The 13,684-nt window shown below is 54.3% G+C and overlaps 1 protein-coding gene across 5 annotated transcripts in view; it reads left to right on the forward strand.

Annotated features, from left to right (window-relative positions):
* Window positions 1-13,684, forward strand: part of CAMK2A (calcium/calmodulin dependent protein kinase II alpha) — a 70,221-nt gene that overhangs the window by 35,795 nt on the left and 20,742 nt on the right. For 4 of the 5 annotated variants that reach the window (XM_063642685.1, XM_055285647.2, XM_063642686.1 and 1 more), the window contains exons 7-13: window positions 413-515; window positions 1,895-1,978; window positions 2,116-2,210; window positions 3,172-3,294; window positions 3,673-3,756; window positions 6,227-6,269; window positions 8,847-8,887. In XM_063642685.1, the coding sequence (XP_063498755.1) occupies window positions 413-515; window positions 1,895-1,978; window positions 2,116-2,210; window positions 3,172-3,294; window positions 3,673-3,756; window positions 6,227-6,269; window positions 8,847-8,887 (573 nt within the window). The remainder of the gene's footprint in view (window positions 1-412; window positions 516-1,894; window positions 1,979-2,115; window positions 2,211-3,171; window positions 3,295-3,672; window positions 3,757-6,226; window positions 6,270-8,846; window positions 8,888-13,684) is intronic. The other variant, XM_055285648.2, reaches the window with a different exon arrangement.

Raw genomic sequence — 13,684 nt, forward strand, 5'->3', positions numbered from 1 at the left:
GGTCGTTGATACATGAGATGATGCACGCAGAACACTTAACCCAGCAGCTGGCATATAGTAGGGGCACAATCAATGCTGCTGCTGCTGCTACTGCTGCTGCTTTATTGTGGTGGTGAATGTACTACCCCGCTCTCACCTCAGCCCAGCCCCAGACCTTGAAGTGGGGAGGGAGGAGTGGCTGTTGGACAAAGGGCCTTTCTGTTGTAGCAGATGGAGGTCTTGCCATTGGATAGTCCCCTCTCTGGGGACTGAGACTCAGGAGCCTGAGGAGGGGCTGGAGATGAAAGCAGGGGCCCCGGAGGGCCGGGCTGTTCTTCCTGTGAGCCCAGGCCCCCAGAGGTGAGGCTCTGAATCTGCTGACTGTCTCTTGGCGCTTTCCTCCCCTTCCTCCCTCTTCTCTGGTCCTGACAAGCCTGAGAATCTGTTGCTGGCCTCCAAGCTCAAGGGTGCCGCAGTGAAGCTGGCAGACTTTGGCCTGGCCATAGAGGTGGAGGGGGAGCAGCAGGCGTGGTTTGGTAAGTGGGGTGGGCTGGCAGAAGTGTTGGGGGTCAGCACCCATTTGTGTTGACGCATAAGCCTCTGGGAACACCCTGCCTGTGTGGGTATGGCTGGAGATGCTGTTGGGCCAGCTGGGGCTGGTAGAGCAGAGGCCCTGTCCCACCCAGCCTCTGAGCCAGTGGGCAGCATCTATCTGTGTCCCCAGGGTTCAGGCATGGGACTCTACGGGCTTCCACAGGGCTCCCTGGGGCCCCCCTCTCTCCTTTCCTGTCACTCCCCTCCGCCATCTCTCCTCCCCAAAGGGCTCCCTGTGGTTGAAGGCCTTAGGGAAGTTTCCACAGAGCTGCCCTAATAGTTCAGGTGCTTGAGATTATTATCCTGATTTTATAGATGAGGAAAAAACTGGCAGAAAACTTGCAAAAAGTCAAGAAAGTTTGAAAGGGGTAGAGGAGGACTTAACTCAGATGATCCAGCCTGCTTTGTGATTTTGGTGTAACTGAGTCTCTTTCAGCTACCTGGGAGTACTTTTTAGTGGGCAATATTGAACCATGGTTAAGAACCAGAGTTCTGGGTTCAAATCCCGACTCTGCTACTTATGAGGTATGTGACTTTGGCTAAGTCACTTCACCTCTCTGTGCCTTCGTTCCTCATCTGTAAAATGGGAATAATAATTGTGTGTTCCTCAGGAGTGGTGCCAGGATTAAATGTGACCAGGCATATGAAGTGCTCAGCCCAGTGCTTAGCATATACACTCAGTAACTTGTAACTATTCTTAAAATTACTTGTTAGAATACCTCGGGTGTCCATTATTTGAATTGACCCTCTCAACAACCCTGGGAGGCACTTAAGATAGGAATCCCTAATCCTTCATTTGACAGATGAGGAAACAAGGACTAGATGATAAAGAGATTTACCCAAGGGACAAAGTCAGTTAGGACAGGCCTCCCGACATCCCATGACCAACTCCAACAAGGGGGTGCAGAGTGGGCTTAGCTCTCAGCCTGGAGCTGACATGGCAGGTGCATTTCATCTTGAAGCCACCAACAATGGATCACTAGTGGCTCCTGGAAGAGTGGTGCTGAGAAGCTTATGATCCTGAGTCAGGACCCAGTAGGAAGGAGCTCTGTGACTGATTACTACTGGCTCTGAAGTGGGAAGTGGTGACAGGTGTGCTAGGTAGTTGTCGATCTGATCTAGAGGCTTTGCTGGCTCATCAGGCTTATGTCTTGAGCCAGCTGGGGTTGCATAATACAAGCCCAAGTGCACCTGAGGGGCAGGGGCTGTTTTCCTCAGCTCCAGAGCAATCCTCATCCCCTCTTCCAGCAGGATCTTGCTCCAGGTTACTTACGAGACAACCTCTGTGTATGTGTCTGCCTGTCTGTGTGTCTGGGAGCAGGGTTTGCAGGGACTCCTGGATACCTCTCCCCAGAAGTGCTGCGGAAGGACCCATACGGGAAGCCTGTGGACCTGTGGGCTTGTGGTGAGTTCATCCTAAGGCCCTTTTGTGCCCCTGGCTGCACCCCGGCCTCTGGGCTCCCTTTTCTCCTTTCCCATCACTCCCCTCCCGCCATGTATCCTCCCCACAGGGGGTTGAAGGTTCTCTGGTCCTCTCTCCAGGGGTCATCCTGTACATCCTGCTGGTTGGGTACCCCCCGTTCTGGGATGAGGACCAGCACCGCCTGTACCAGCAGATCAAAGCTGGTGCCTATGATGTGAGTGTTGCTCCTCTCTTTGGCCCCCATCTTCCTCTGGTGCCCTTCCAATGAAAGCCAGCGCCAAGCCACTCTCTAGTTCTGGCACAGGGGTGAACCCCAGGGGAGCATGAAGCCTGACCAGGGCCAGGTGGTTACCATGCTGTGCCTAATGATTGGAGATTTATCCTGTGAGGCCCCAGAAGGCAAGAAGCAGCACCTGGAGTGAGGAGTAGGGGAGAGGCGCCTCCCAAGCCAAGGTTTCTCTCTTTCCCTCTCATATATACAAATAATAATAATAATAATAATAATAGCTAACAATTCTATAGCACTCTTTTGAATGTTTTACACATATTATTACATTTAATCACACCAATCTATGACATAGGTGCTGTTATTATTCCCATTTTACATATAGAGAAGCTGAGATACAGAGAGGTCAAGTAACTGCCCAAATCACCCAGCTAAGAAATGGTAGAGTTGGTATTTGAACCAGGCAGTCTGGCTCTACCATCCATGCTTCTAACTACCAAGCTACATTGCTTTTATGCAGATAGCTATTAAGCTCTGTGCTGTATGTTTTATATTGTATTTAATTCTCACAACATCTCTAGAGATAGCTTAAGGGGTCATGTGACTTACCCAGGTTACACAGCCCAGGAGGCAGAGCCAGGACTTGAACCCAGGCCTTTTGATTCTGAAGTCTGGGCTAAAGCCACTGGCCAGCTGCTCTCCAAATAAGGCACAGTCTCAGAATGATGGTTGGAGGGAGGCCTCCTTTCCCTCTGCTGTGTTCTGATTTGTATGGGGCCAGAGGGCCCTGCCCCTCCCCTGCAGTGAGGAGCCCCAACTCCTCCTTGTGTGGATGTCCGAGTGGATGGGCAGTAGGACCCCTGCCTGCTCCCCTGCCAGTCAGGGGCTGGGGGATCGCAGGGGTGGCCTGGGGCAGGCTGGGCAAACCTGGCCTCTCTGCCCCTTCCAGTTCCCATCGCCAGAATGGGACACCGTCACCCCAGAAGCCAAGGATCTGATCAATAAGATGCTGACCATTAACCCATCCAAACGCATCACAGCTGCCGAAGCCCTTAAGCACCCCTGGATCTCGGTGAGCCTCCCTCAGCAGGACCTCTCCCAGGAGCCCCTCCAGACCTCATGATCCAGGCCCCCACAGAGTTCTGGCCCTTCCCCTGGCCCATGGGGCCAAGAGGGATTAATCCAAGAGGCTGCCCCTGCTGTGGTTCTCAGGGGTAATGTGGAAACGAGGAGTGAGTGTTCCGGGTTGGCATACAACTGACGGTGCTACTGGCATTGAATGCCTGGTGCCAGGATGCTAAACACCCTGAAACATCCCCTAGAGCAATGAATCGTTCTCCCCAAGATGTCAACCACACCTCCATTAAGATGCCCTGCTGAAGGGTACCCTTGGGTGGGCCTGTCTTCCAGCCTGCCTTCCACTCACAGCCCTCTCCCCTACTTCCTCCAGCACCGCTCCACCGTGGCGTCCTGCATGCACAGACAGGAGACCGTGGACTGCCTGAAGAAGTTCAACGCCAGGAGGAAACTGAAGGTAACAGGTCCTCACCCTCCACAGTCCTGGCCATGGGACTAGCTCTGCCTGGGTCTCCACAGAGGCCAGGAGACTCGCTCACTAGTTCTTTCCTTCATTGATTCAATAAGCATTTATTGAACACCTACTGCATACTGGACTGCAGTCTGGGCTTGGGGAGTGAGCGGTGAATGACCGAGCCCTTGCTCTAGTGGAGAGGACAGACAAGTTCCTGGGGCGTTACGGGGCAGTGGTGAGTGCCATGCCTGGGGAAGCCTCAAGATGGTGGGAGAATGCAGCAAGACAATGGTATTCTGGGTCTGGAGCCAGGGGCATTTAAGCTGAGACCTTGGAGGATAAGCAGGTATTAGCCAAGTTAGAGTCAGAATGGGAAAGTGTGGCCGGGCACAGTGACTCATGCCTGTAATCCCAACACTTTGGGAGGCTGAGGTGGGCAGATCACCTGAGGTCAGGAGTTCGAGACCAGCCTGGCCAATGGGGTGAAACCCTGTCTCTACTAAAAATACAAAAATTAGCCAGGCATGGTGGCACATGCCTGTAATCCCAGCTACTCAGGAGGCTGAGGCAGGAGAATTGCTTGAACCTGGGAGGCGGAGGTTTCAGTGAGCGAGATCATGCCATTGCACTCCAGCCTGAGTAACACAGAGAGACTCTCTCAAAAAACAAACAAACAAACAAACAAACAAACAGAATGGGAACGTGTTCCAGACAGAGGAAACAGCCTGTGCAGAAGTTTGGAAGTGCGCCTGACCCCTTAGGGGCACCACAAGTGGTTCAGAGTGGCTGGGGAGCGCTTTTGGGGGTGAGACGTGACTGAACATGAGACCCTGGTCAGGGAGGGGCCCCAGCTGCCAAGTACTGTGGAGGAATGGCTGAGGCACTCAGACAGTGATCGTGGCCCCGAGGAAGCTCAGTGGGACCCAGGTGGGCCCACAGCTTCACACTCTTGCAGGTTCTGTGTGCTCTCAGGGTGGTGACAGCTCCTGGCCTGGCATTTGCCAGGCACTGAGGGGCCCCTGGCCAGTGGAACAGAGGAGTTGTCAGCACGCTGGGGATGATGAGGGAAGAGGCGGAGGCCCCAGCTCTGTGGATCCTCCTTATCTGCTGCTCCCAGGCCTGGAGTGGAGGCTCAGGATGGGGACACAGACCAAGGGGTGGTGGCCACCATGATGCCAGGAGAACTGAGTCCAATCCCCATCCTGCAGTGGAAGCTGTGTCACAGAGGAAGTCTCAAAATATCAGAATCGGGGATTCTTAACATCATAAGCAGTGGGATTCAGACAGTGTCAAGTCAGGTCTGAGTCAGATGGGTCTGGAACCAAAGGGGCCATTAGCCCCCAGCCTGCTTGTTGATGGAAGAGGCTTTCTCTACATTGAGAATCCTCCTGGGATTCAAAGGAATATCATGCTGCTATAAAGACATATGCACACGTATGTTTATTGCGGCACTACTCACCATAGCAAAGACTTGGAACCAACCCAAATGTCCAACAATGATAGACTGGATTAAGAAAACGTGGCACATATACACCGTGGAATACTATGCAGCCATAAAAAATGATGAGTTCATGTCCTTTGTAGGGACATGGATGAAGCTGGAAGCCATCATTCTCAGCAAGCTATCACAAGGACAAAAAAAACAAACACCGCATGTTCTCACTCATAGGTGGGAATTGAACAATGAGAACACCTGGACACAGGAAGGGGAACATCACACACCGGGGCCTGTTGTGGGGTGGGGGGAGGGGGAGGGACAGCATTAGGAGATACACCTAATGTAAATGATGAGTTAATGGGTGCAGCACACCAACATGGCACATGTATACATATGTAACAAACCTGCACGTTGTGCACATGTACCCTAGAACTTATATATATAAGTGTATATATATATATATGTGTGTGTGTGTGTGTGTGTGTGTGTGTGTGTGTGTGTGTATATATATATATATATATATATAAAAAATCAAAAACTTGGAAATAAAAGAGAAAATCCTCCTGGGATTCTCTGAGCCCAGGGGCCATGGAGGGATGAGCTAGTCCTGGAGCAAGATGCTCTCAGCACGGGGCAGAGGGCTAAGAGGTAGAGGGGTCGGGGGACACAAGGTCTGCTGTTGTTGCCCAAGCAAGAAAAGTCCATCATCTTCAGGAGCCTCTGCTGGTAGGTGTCCCTCAAGTTCATCAGCCTGGGCCAGGCCAAGGGGCCCATTAATATCTGCCCCTAGGATGGCCTTGTCCCAGGAGCTGTACTGGCTAAAGCCTAGCTCACCCTGACTTCTCCAGGGGGCGAGGGATGGGCTCTGGGCTGGGGTTGGGGTTGGGACAAATGGAGGGGCAGGGCAGAGGCTTTGGCTTCCTCTCTGAATGCAGCACCTGCCTCTACTTCCCCATGGCCCTCCTGTCTCTCTGTCCCCGCTGTGTCCCCTCACTCCGGCCTCCTCTCCCACTGCCCTCTTCTTATCTCTTGCAGGGAGCCATTCTCACCACGATGCTGGCCACCAGGAACTTCTCCGGTAGGTGGCAGGACCTCAGGGTCCCCAGTAAGCCCTGCACCAGTTCGTTGGGGGCACCGTCCTGTCAGATATTTGGGTGCCCCCAGGCCACTGGGCCTGGGGAGAAGGAGTTGTAGAGGACTCTGTGACTAAGGGCTTAGCTCACCTGCCACGGCCTGTACCCAGAAGTGAAGAGACGTCAAAAGTCAGCAAGCCCAGGGCCCACCAGGACTGGTTACAGATTTAGTCTGGCTCCCCACTCCTACAGCAGTGCTGGGGTTCTCAGGCTGGGCCGCCTAGAGGGGAAGGCTTCTGATTGCAGGGGATTGAGTTCTAGGTGGGGTGGAGCCAGGTCCAGGGAGTAACAATATTGCCCACCATGATTGGAGCCCTGTGCTAAGCAGTCCCATGCTTCCACTCAGGTGGCCTTCATGACAAGGCAGCAGAGGGGATGATGGGGATGCTGCCATCCCTATTTCTGGGATGAGGAAGCAGAAGCTCAGGAAGGTGAGCTCTGACTTGTCCCAGGTCGAATGGCTAGAGAGGCAGAGCCTGCATTCAGCACAGGTTTGACCAACCCCAGAGCAAATGCCCTTAACTGGGCTGGGTCACCAGGGAGTCCAGGGCAGGAGCGTCCCAGGCCCTTGGCCAAACTGGGCTGGTTAAGGCAGAGAGTGCCCAATCACCTGAGGCGTGTGGCTTTGCAGAGAGAAAGAGAAGGGATTATTGTCAGGGTTTAGCAAGAAGCTCCTCTTGGCACATCAGAGAGGGCTGGGGCCAGTGCCCGCCAGAGTCTTCCTTCTGGGGAGCGCAGGCCGCTGGCAGGCAGCAGAGGAGATATAGATAGCAGATAGAGCAAAGCTCACCCGAGGGGCCCTCTCATGGGGCTGGGGCCAGCCGAGAAAGCTGCTGCAGATTTGTGGCCAGCACCACAGCAAGAGGGCAGCTCTGAGAAGGGGCAGCTGGCTGCATTGAGTGGGTCCACCTGCCCATGTAACCCGCTGGGAGGAGTGAGACCCAGAGGTGGGCAGATACTAGAACTTCTGACTGGGCTTTTCCCACCTCGTTAAACTGCCTTCCCACCCTCTCCCTGGACAAGGATCCTGCCATTCCGTAAACTGAAAGATGAGCTACCCAGGCAGTCAGAGTCTTTTTTTAACAACTGAAGCACCCTAGAGAACTCTAGTCCTGAGCTCACAAAATGGCGGCCTCTGAGCTGGATTGAATCTCTTGATGTGCTTTGTGGAGGTAGGGGTGTTTTAAAAATTTTTTCGAATGAGTTTCTAACACTTAAAAATTAGGAAATTTCATAGAAAACCCCAGATTGCTGTCGTCTCTTGAAAATTAGACGCTGTGGCCTCACTGGACCCACGATCCTGTGACAGTAGGCTGGAGCTGACAGGGGCATCCACCTTGAGGCTCAAGGAGAAAGCACTCCCCCTGCCCCACTGCACATCCAGTCCAAACCCCCAAAGCCTGTGGTGAATGGACAGCCATTCCTGTCGGCTTCGGGATCCAGAGGTGGCCCCTGCCTTGGTTTGCAAGTAGGGAACTTGGAATGAGAGCCTGGAAGGGGTCATAGGTGGAAATGTGGGGATGACTGGGAAGGTGACCTGCCATGAGCCCCATGCCTCAGAGCCCTTGGGGCATCAGTGGCTCATATGACCCTCCTCCCAACTCCCCCTCTCAAGGCCACCAGGAGAAGTCTTATCATGGCTACCATTTCCTGAGCATGTGTGGCATATGGGTCAAGTGCTATGCTAAGTACTTCACAGATACCTTGTTTTGTTTAAGGTATTTGCTTAAGTCTGAAGCAGCCGGATGCCTGTGGGCAGGGCTGGACATTCAGGCCATTTCCTGGCTGATGCCTACTTCCAGGGCTCTGGCCAGGAGGTGAGGAGGGAGGTAAGGGGAAATGACGGCCGGGGAGGCCCCCAAAGAGCTGTTGCTCTGCTTGTCCCTGCCATCCGGGCCGTAGCCAGTGCCAACATGGGGCTCTGGAGTCTGAGGTGGGGGAGGCCTATATGGCCTGAGGAGAGAGGTAGGGGATGGGTGCTTTGGCAGGGTGGGCCCCAGTGGGGGCATCTGCTTCTTGTCACCGGCAAGACGCAGCCTGCAGCTGTCCGGAGTGAGTAGGCAGGGCTGACACATGACCTCCGCAGCAGCATGGGGCTAAAATTAGAGAGGGCCAGGGTGGGGAGGGCGTGTCCAGCCTGGGGCCAGGCAGCCAGGCCTCGGGTTGGCCACCGCCAGCACGGTGGTGACGGGGATTCAGAGGGAATCCCCGGGCTGAAACAGCAGCCCACAGTCCTGGGACATGTTGGACACCTCCCTCAACCCATGAAGCCAGAGGGTTACTCTTGAGATTGCTGAGAAGGCGGGGAACCCAGGCCCCCCCCAAGTGGGCGACTGGCAGTCCCTGGGCCTCCAAGGAGGGAGGAGGAGGAGGAGGAGGAGGAGGCCTCTCCCAGGATCGCTGGGCCGGCTCTGCTTCCTGCGGTCTGCCCTCCGGCTGCGTGTGGATGCTGCTCTTCCTCGCCCTGTGGGCCCTGGTGCCCTGCCTGGTGTTGTTAACTCTCTATTTTTTCTCCTCCACAGGAGGGAAGAGTGGGGGAAACAAGAAGAGCGATGGTGTGAAGGTAAGCCCCTCCAGGAGCCTGGCAGGGCTTGGCTCTGGCAGCGTTTCTGCCAACAGAGACCGGCTTTCAGGCCTGGAGCAAGACCTGGGTCTTGCTGATGGTGTCCTGGGCAGACGTGGGCCACATTTGTGGCCAGGCTGTCTCCAGACCCCATGACCTAGGCTTTGGTGCCCACCGTCACGCCATGACTGTTGGGGGCAGATGGGAGAGGGGGGACTGGAGGAGGGTGGAAGTGACAGGTGTGCTGGGGCTGGGGCAGGCGCAAGGAAAGGGGCAGGTCAGAAGGAGATTTCTGTGGTTCTCCAGGGCTGGAGAGCTGGTGTGCAAGAGAGGGTGCAAGGAGAGGACAGAAATGGTCATGAGGGGTGACCTCTGTCCTGCCTGCGTGGGCTGGATCGGGCCCCTGCCCCACTGTACACCTTAGTTCCACCCAGAAAGCTCATGGAGGATGGACAGCCATTCCTCTAGGCTTTGGGTTCCAAGATGCCCCCTCCCACCAAGGCTTGCTGGTGCTGGTTCAGTGCCCAAATCCCCTCCCGGCTCCAAGGGCCTGCCCTGTCCCACCCCTAGAGCCCGAGTTACTCTGCGGTCCCTCCACATCCTGCGGTCTTCCTTCCCATCTCTTCTCTCTTCTCCCTCTGCTCTCTGGGGCCTGGTCCCCTGCTCTCTGCAGTTCCCTCCTCCTCTGCCACTCGATCTTATCCTCTCTTGAGACCCTGCCTTTTTCTGGGCTCAGAGCCCTGCCTGGCTAGGGCCCCAGGGCTGGGGTGTGCCCAGGACATTGGAAGGTGTGAGATGCTGTATGAATACAGCCAGGTGTGCTGGTGGCTTGATGGCTTTGTTTAAGGAGGCATTTATGGTCTCTGGCCGCTGGTTTTGGTCTGTCAAGGTTGCATGGGAGGGAGTCTGGGCTAGATGTCCAAGGCCAGGATTGGGTCTCCCCTCTGCCCTTAGCCTTCTCCTCTCAGCTTGAATTTTCCCCTAACTACAATGAGTGGGGTGTGGATTTGATGATCATTTCCAAGATTGCAGCTTTAAAAACAAACAAAAAAGGCAATAAAATCCTATCTAATCATTCTCCCTTCTCATCTTGGGTGCTAGAGATTCATAATTATTTGGTTATTAGTCCAAGACAGTGGTTTTCAAATTGAACTCTTTAGATCCCAAAGGTACTGACTGGGGAGGCACCTCTGGCAGTGGATGGGGTGCCGTGGGTTGTGGTGAGGAAGGGGGATGCCAGGTTAAATGGTTCTGGGCTTCTCATACCCACTTCAACCAGAACATAACCACGGTGAAGAGAGCCCTTGGGCTTGCCTGCAGCTAGACCTTGGCTGGGTATTTATATTCCCTGAGCCTGTGCTTCTTCATTCATGCAATGAGGTTAAAAGAGATCTCCACCTCCTAAGGCTATTGGTGAGGATTAACTAATATAATGCGCGTTGAGAGCTTAGCATGGTGCTGGTAAGCAATACACCCTCATGAGATGCTAGGCACTATTATCTTTCCTCTATTTTATATATTAGACTTTTGGGTAAGATTTCTCTTGAAAACAAAGTTTTCTCAAGAATATTTGAAAACCACAGATCTAAAGCCAACTTAATTTCTAAAGTTAACCGGCACTCATTCCAAATCCTGTAATGGAATCTGGCATTGGATTTTGGCTTGCCTGCTGTTTTGGGTTAACCCTGAGCCAGCCCCCCACCCCTCTATGTGTAGGGGTATCAGAGGGATGTGCAATGTGGGAGCTGCTAGCTTTAGAGCAGCTGGGGCCCTCTCTGACCCCTGTGTGGAGACGCTGAGCTAGGGGTGCTGGGCCCCCTGGGGAAAGCAGACTCCCTAGCTCCGATTTGGGGGATGTGGGGGTAGAGACCAGAGACACTGGTGAGTTGTGGCCCAGGTAACTAGAGGAGAAGGAGGTAGAGAGAGAAGCTGCCCTGGTCTGCTTGGCTCTTGGATGTGGCCCTGGTAGAAGCTGGGCAAGGGGTCAGGAGAGGCCTCCATCAGGCTGGTTCTTGGGAAGAAATGCTAATTAGCTCTTTTAGGGCAAGGCCAGGAGGCAGAAGCTGCCAGACGGCAAGGACAGCTCACAGCATGGTGGGGGCTCTGCTGGCCACTGCAGGCTTTCCAGTGGGCACAGCTGAACAAAGCGTCACTGCTTCCTGCGGCGCAGGACAGACTTCTCAGGGTGGCCTGGGTGTGGAAGAAGAGGAGCTCAAAGGCCACTCCTGGCCCAACCATCTCTTTGTAGCTCAGCCTCCTTCACTCCCTTGGATGGAGGAGAGAAGAAGTCCTATTGGAAGATGAGAATAACCTGGGGGCCTGGCCCAGGATTTGGGGAGCCTGGCCTGCCATGTCTTGCTCCCGGAAGGAGTGTGGGGAGAACGGCGGAGCTGGGGGTCCAGGTGCATTTTCAGTATGATTGAAACTGGATCGCAAGTCAAGAAGCCATGGGTTCGAGTCTGAGCCCTACCGTTCTCCCCCTGGGTGACCCAGGCCAGCGATTCTGTTGCCTGTTCCAGGGGAGCACAGCAGTTCTTTGCAGAGAGCTGGTGAGAGGGTCACACCAGAAGGGCCTGGTGGATGGAACCACATCACAGGCTCCTTCAACTGTCTCATCTTCAGCCCAGTAGGGAGGCACACGTTCCTCCTACTGATGGGCAGCTGGAGACAAACCCCATTTCATCCGGGGCTTAACTGAAGAGGCAGTGATTGGCTCCAGCACTGCAGGAATGGCAGAGATGTGATGCTACATTGTACTTTATGGGCCTTGAAGGGCTTTTCAAGGCTAATTTTGACCATACTGTTTCTATCATCCTTGCTAATCTTAGAACCATGCTTCCACATGTGGTTCTAAGAGATGCGGTTTCTACTTTTGGTGAAAGAGGGAGATTTCTACTTTCAGTGAAAGTCCCTTTAAATCAAACTAAAGTGCTGATCAATACGAGATTATTAGCATCATCGTTTGTGATTCAGGGAAGTCAAGTCTTTCTATCACCAAGAAGCAACGTCCCCCTCCTGGCCACCCCAGGCCTGGACTTCTAGGAGGAGGGCCGACTGCTCACTCCCCTCAGCCCCACTCACTGCCCCTGTTGGTGTCCCATTGTGCATCGTGACCTCTCTCCCCATGTCCCATCCTGTCACTGTGCGTCCGAATCTGATGCAGTCTCTGCTCTGTGTTTCCTCCTCGTGTCCCGCCTGGAACCTCCTGGCCCCTGCGCGGCTCCTCAGGTTTCTGCTGACAGCTGAGCTGTGTGGGGCCTGGCCCCTTCCCTATTCTGTGCCTGGCCTGGCTTCAGCCAGGGAGGGAGGACAACCAGGGGAGAGGGGAAGGGAGTGGAGGAAAGAGGGGAAGAAGGAAGAGAGAGAGGAGGAGGAGAGGAGAGGGAAGAGGAAAGGAGAAGAGAAGAGAGGAAGAAAAGAGAGGGGAGGGGAGAAAAGAGGAAAAGAAGGAAGAGAGGAAGGAGGAGGAGTTGAGGAAAGGGAAGAGGAAGGGAGAGAAGAGAGGAAGAAAAGAGGAAGGAGGAGAGGGGAGGAGAGGAGAGGAGAAGAGAGGAGAGGAAGAGGAGAAGAAGGAAGAGAGGAAGGAGGCAGAGGAGAGGAGAGGGGAGAGGAGAGGGAAGAGGAGGGGAAAGAAGAGTGGAAGAAAAGAGGGAGGAGGAGAGGAGAGGAAGGAAGAGAAGAAGGAGAGGGGAGGGCCAGGGAATGGAGTAAAAGAGAGAGGAGGGGAGGGGAAGAGAAGAGAGGAAGAAAAGAGGAAGGAGGAGAGAGGGAAGGAGAGAGGGGAAGAGAAGAAGAAAAGAGGAAGGAGGAGAGGAGGGAGGAGAGGGGAAGGGAGTCGGGGAGATGAGGGGCTGACTGCAGGCTGCTGACTGTGGAAGCCACATCATCCAGCCCAGCTGGGGAAAATGCAGAGTCTGTGAGCATTTATGCTCCTGTGAGCACATGGGCATTGGAAGTGCCCAGTGAGCCACCCTGTCCCCTCTGTGGAGGCCCCAGATGGAAGGCACAGGGCCTTGAGTTCAAAGGCCACTCCTGGCCCAACCACCTCTTTGTAGCTCAGACTCCTTCACTCCCTTGGATGGAGGAGGGAAGAAGTCCTATCGGAAGATGAGAATAACCCGGGGGCCTGGCCCAGGATTTTGGGGAGCTCACTGGATCTTGGAGTCAGAAACCCAGAATTAGACCTGAGACCCTCAAGACATATCCAGCGCCTCCCATGGCAAAGGCCTGCCCTGTGGGCTCCTCGAGTCCCTTCTTTGCAGCAGGGAGAGGGGCCTCCTGGCCTCTCTGGTGTAAGGGCATCTAGAATAGGATGAGCCTTTGGAGAGGGGTCTGACTGTGGGTGCCTGGAGACCTGGACAGAGGAAAGAGCCTGAACGCAGGGCCTGGGTTCTAGCCTCAGCTCTGCTAGTGGCTTGCCATGAGGCCTTGGGCAGGCCACTGCACCTCTCTAGGCCTCAGTTTCTCATCTGTGCAATGCAAGGGTCAGTCTTCACCTACCATCTTCTGTGAATGGGAGTCTTTAAGACTCCTGGCTTGGAGAGCTGAGGGAAGGAGAAGGTAATTTACATTTGTCCCCCTCTCCTTCTCTTGGTACCATAGCCAATATAGGGGATGCTACAAATCCCCAAAATGCTAGTGTGGGCCAAAAGACTCAAGTTCTAGACTCAGCTCCACTTCTGGCTGAACCTCAGTTTCTCCATCAGCATAAAGGGGTGGAATAGGCCAGCCACCAGGAGGTTGTGAATGCAAGCTGGATTGCAAAGGCTACTTACAGGACTGGCTCCCATGCTTGGC

This window comes from Symphalangus syndactylus, chromosome 7 (genome assembly GCF_028878055.3).
Source record: "Symphalangus syndactylus isolate Jambi chromosome 7, NHGRI_mSymSyn1-v2.1_pri, whole genome shotgun sequence".
NCBI classification, from domain to species: Eukaryota; Metazoa; Chordata; class Mammalia; order Primates; family Hylobatidae; genus Symphalangus; species Symphalangus syndactylus.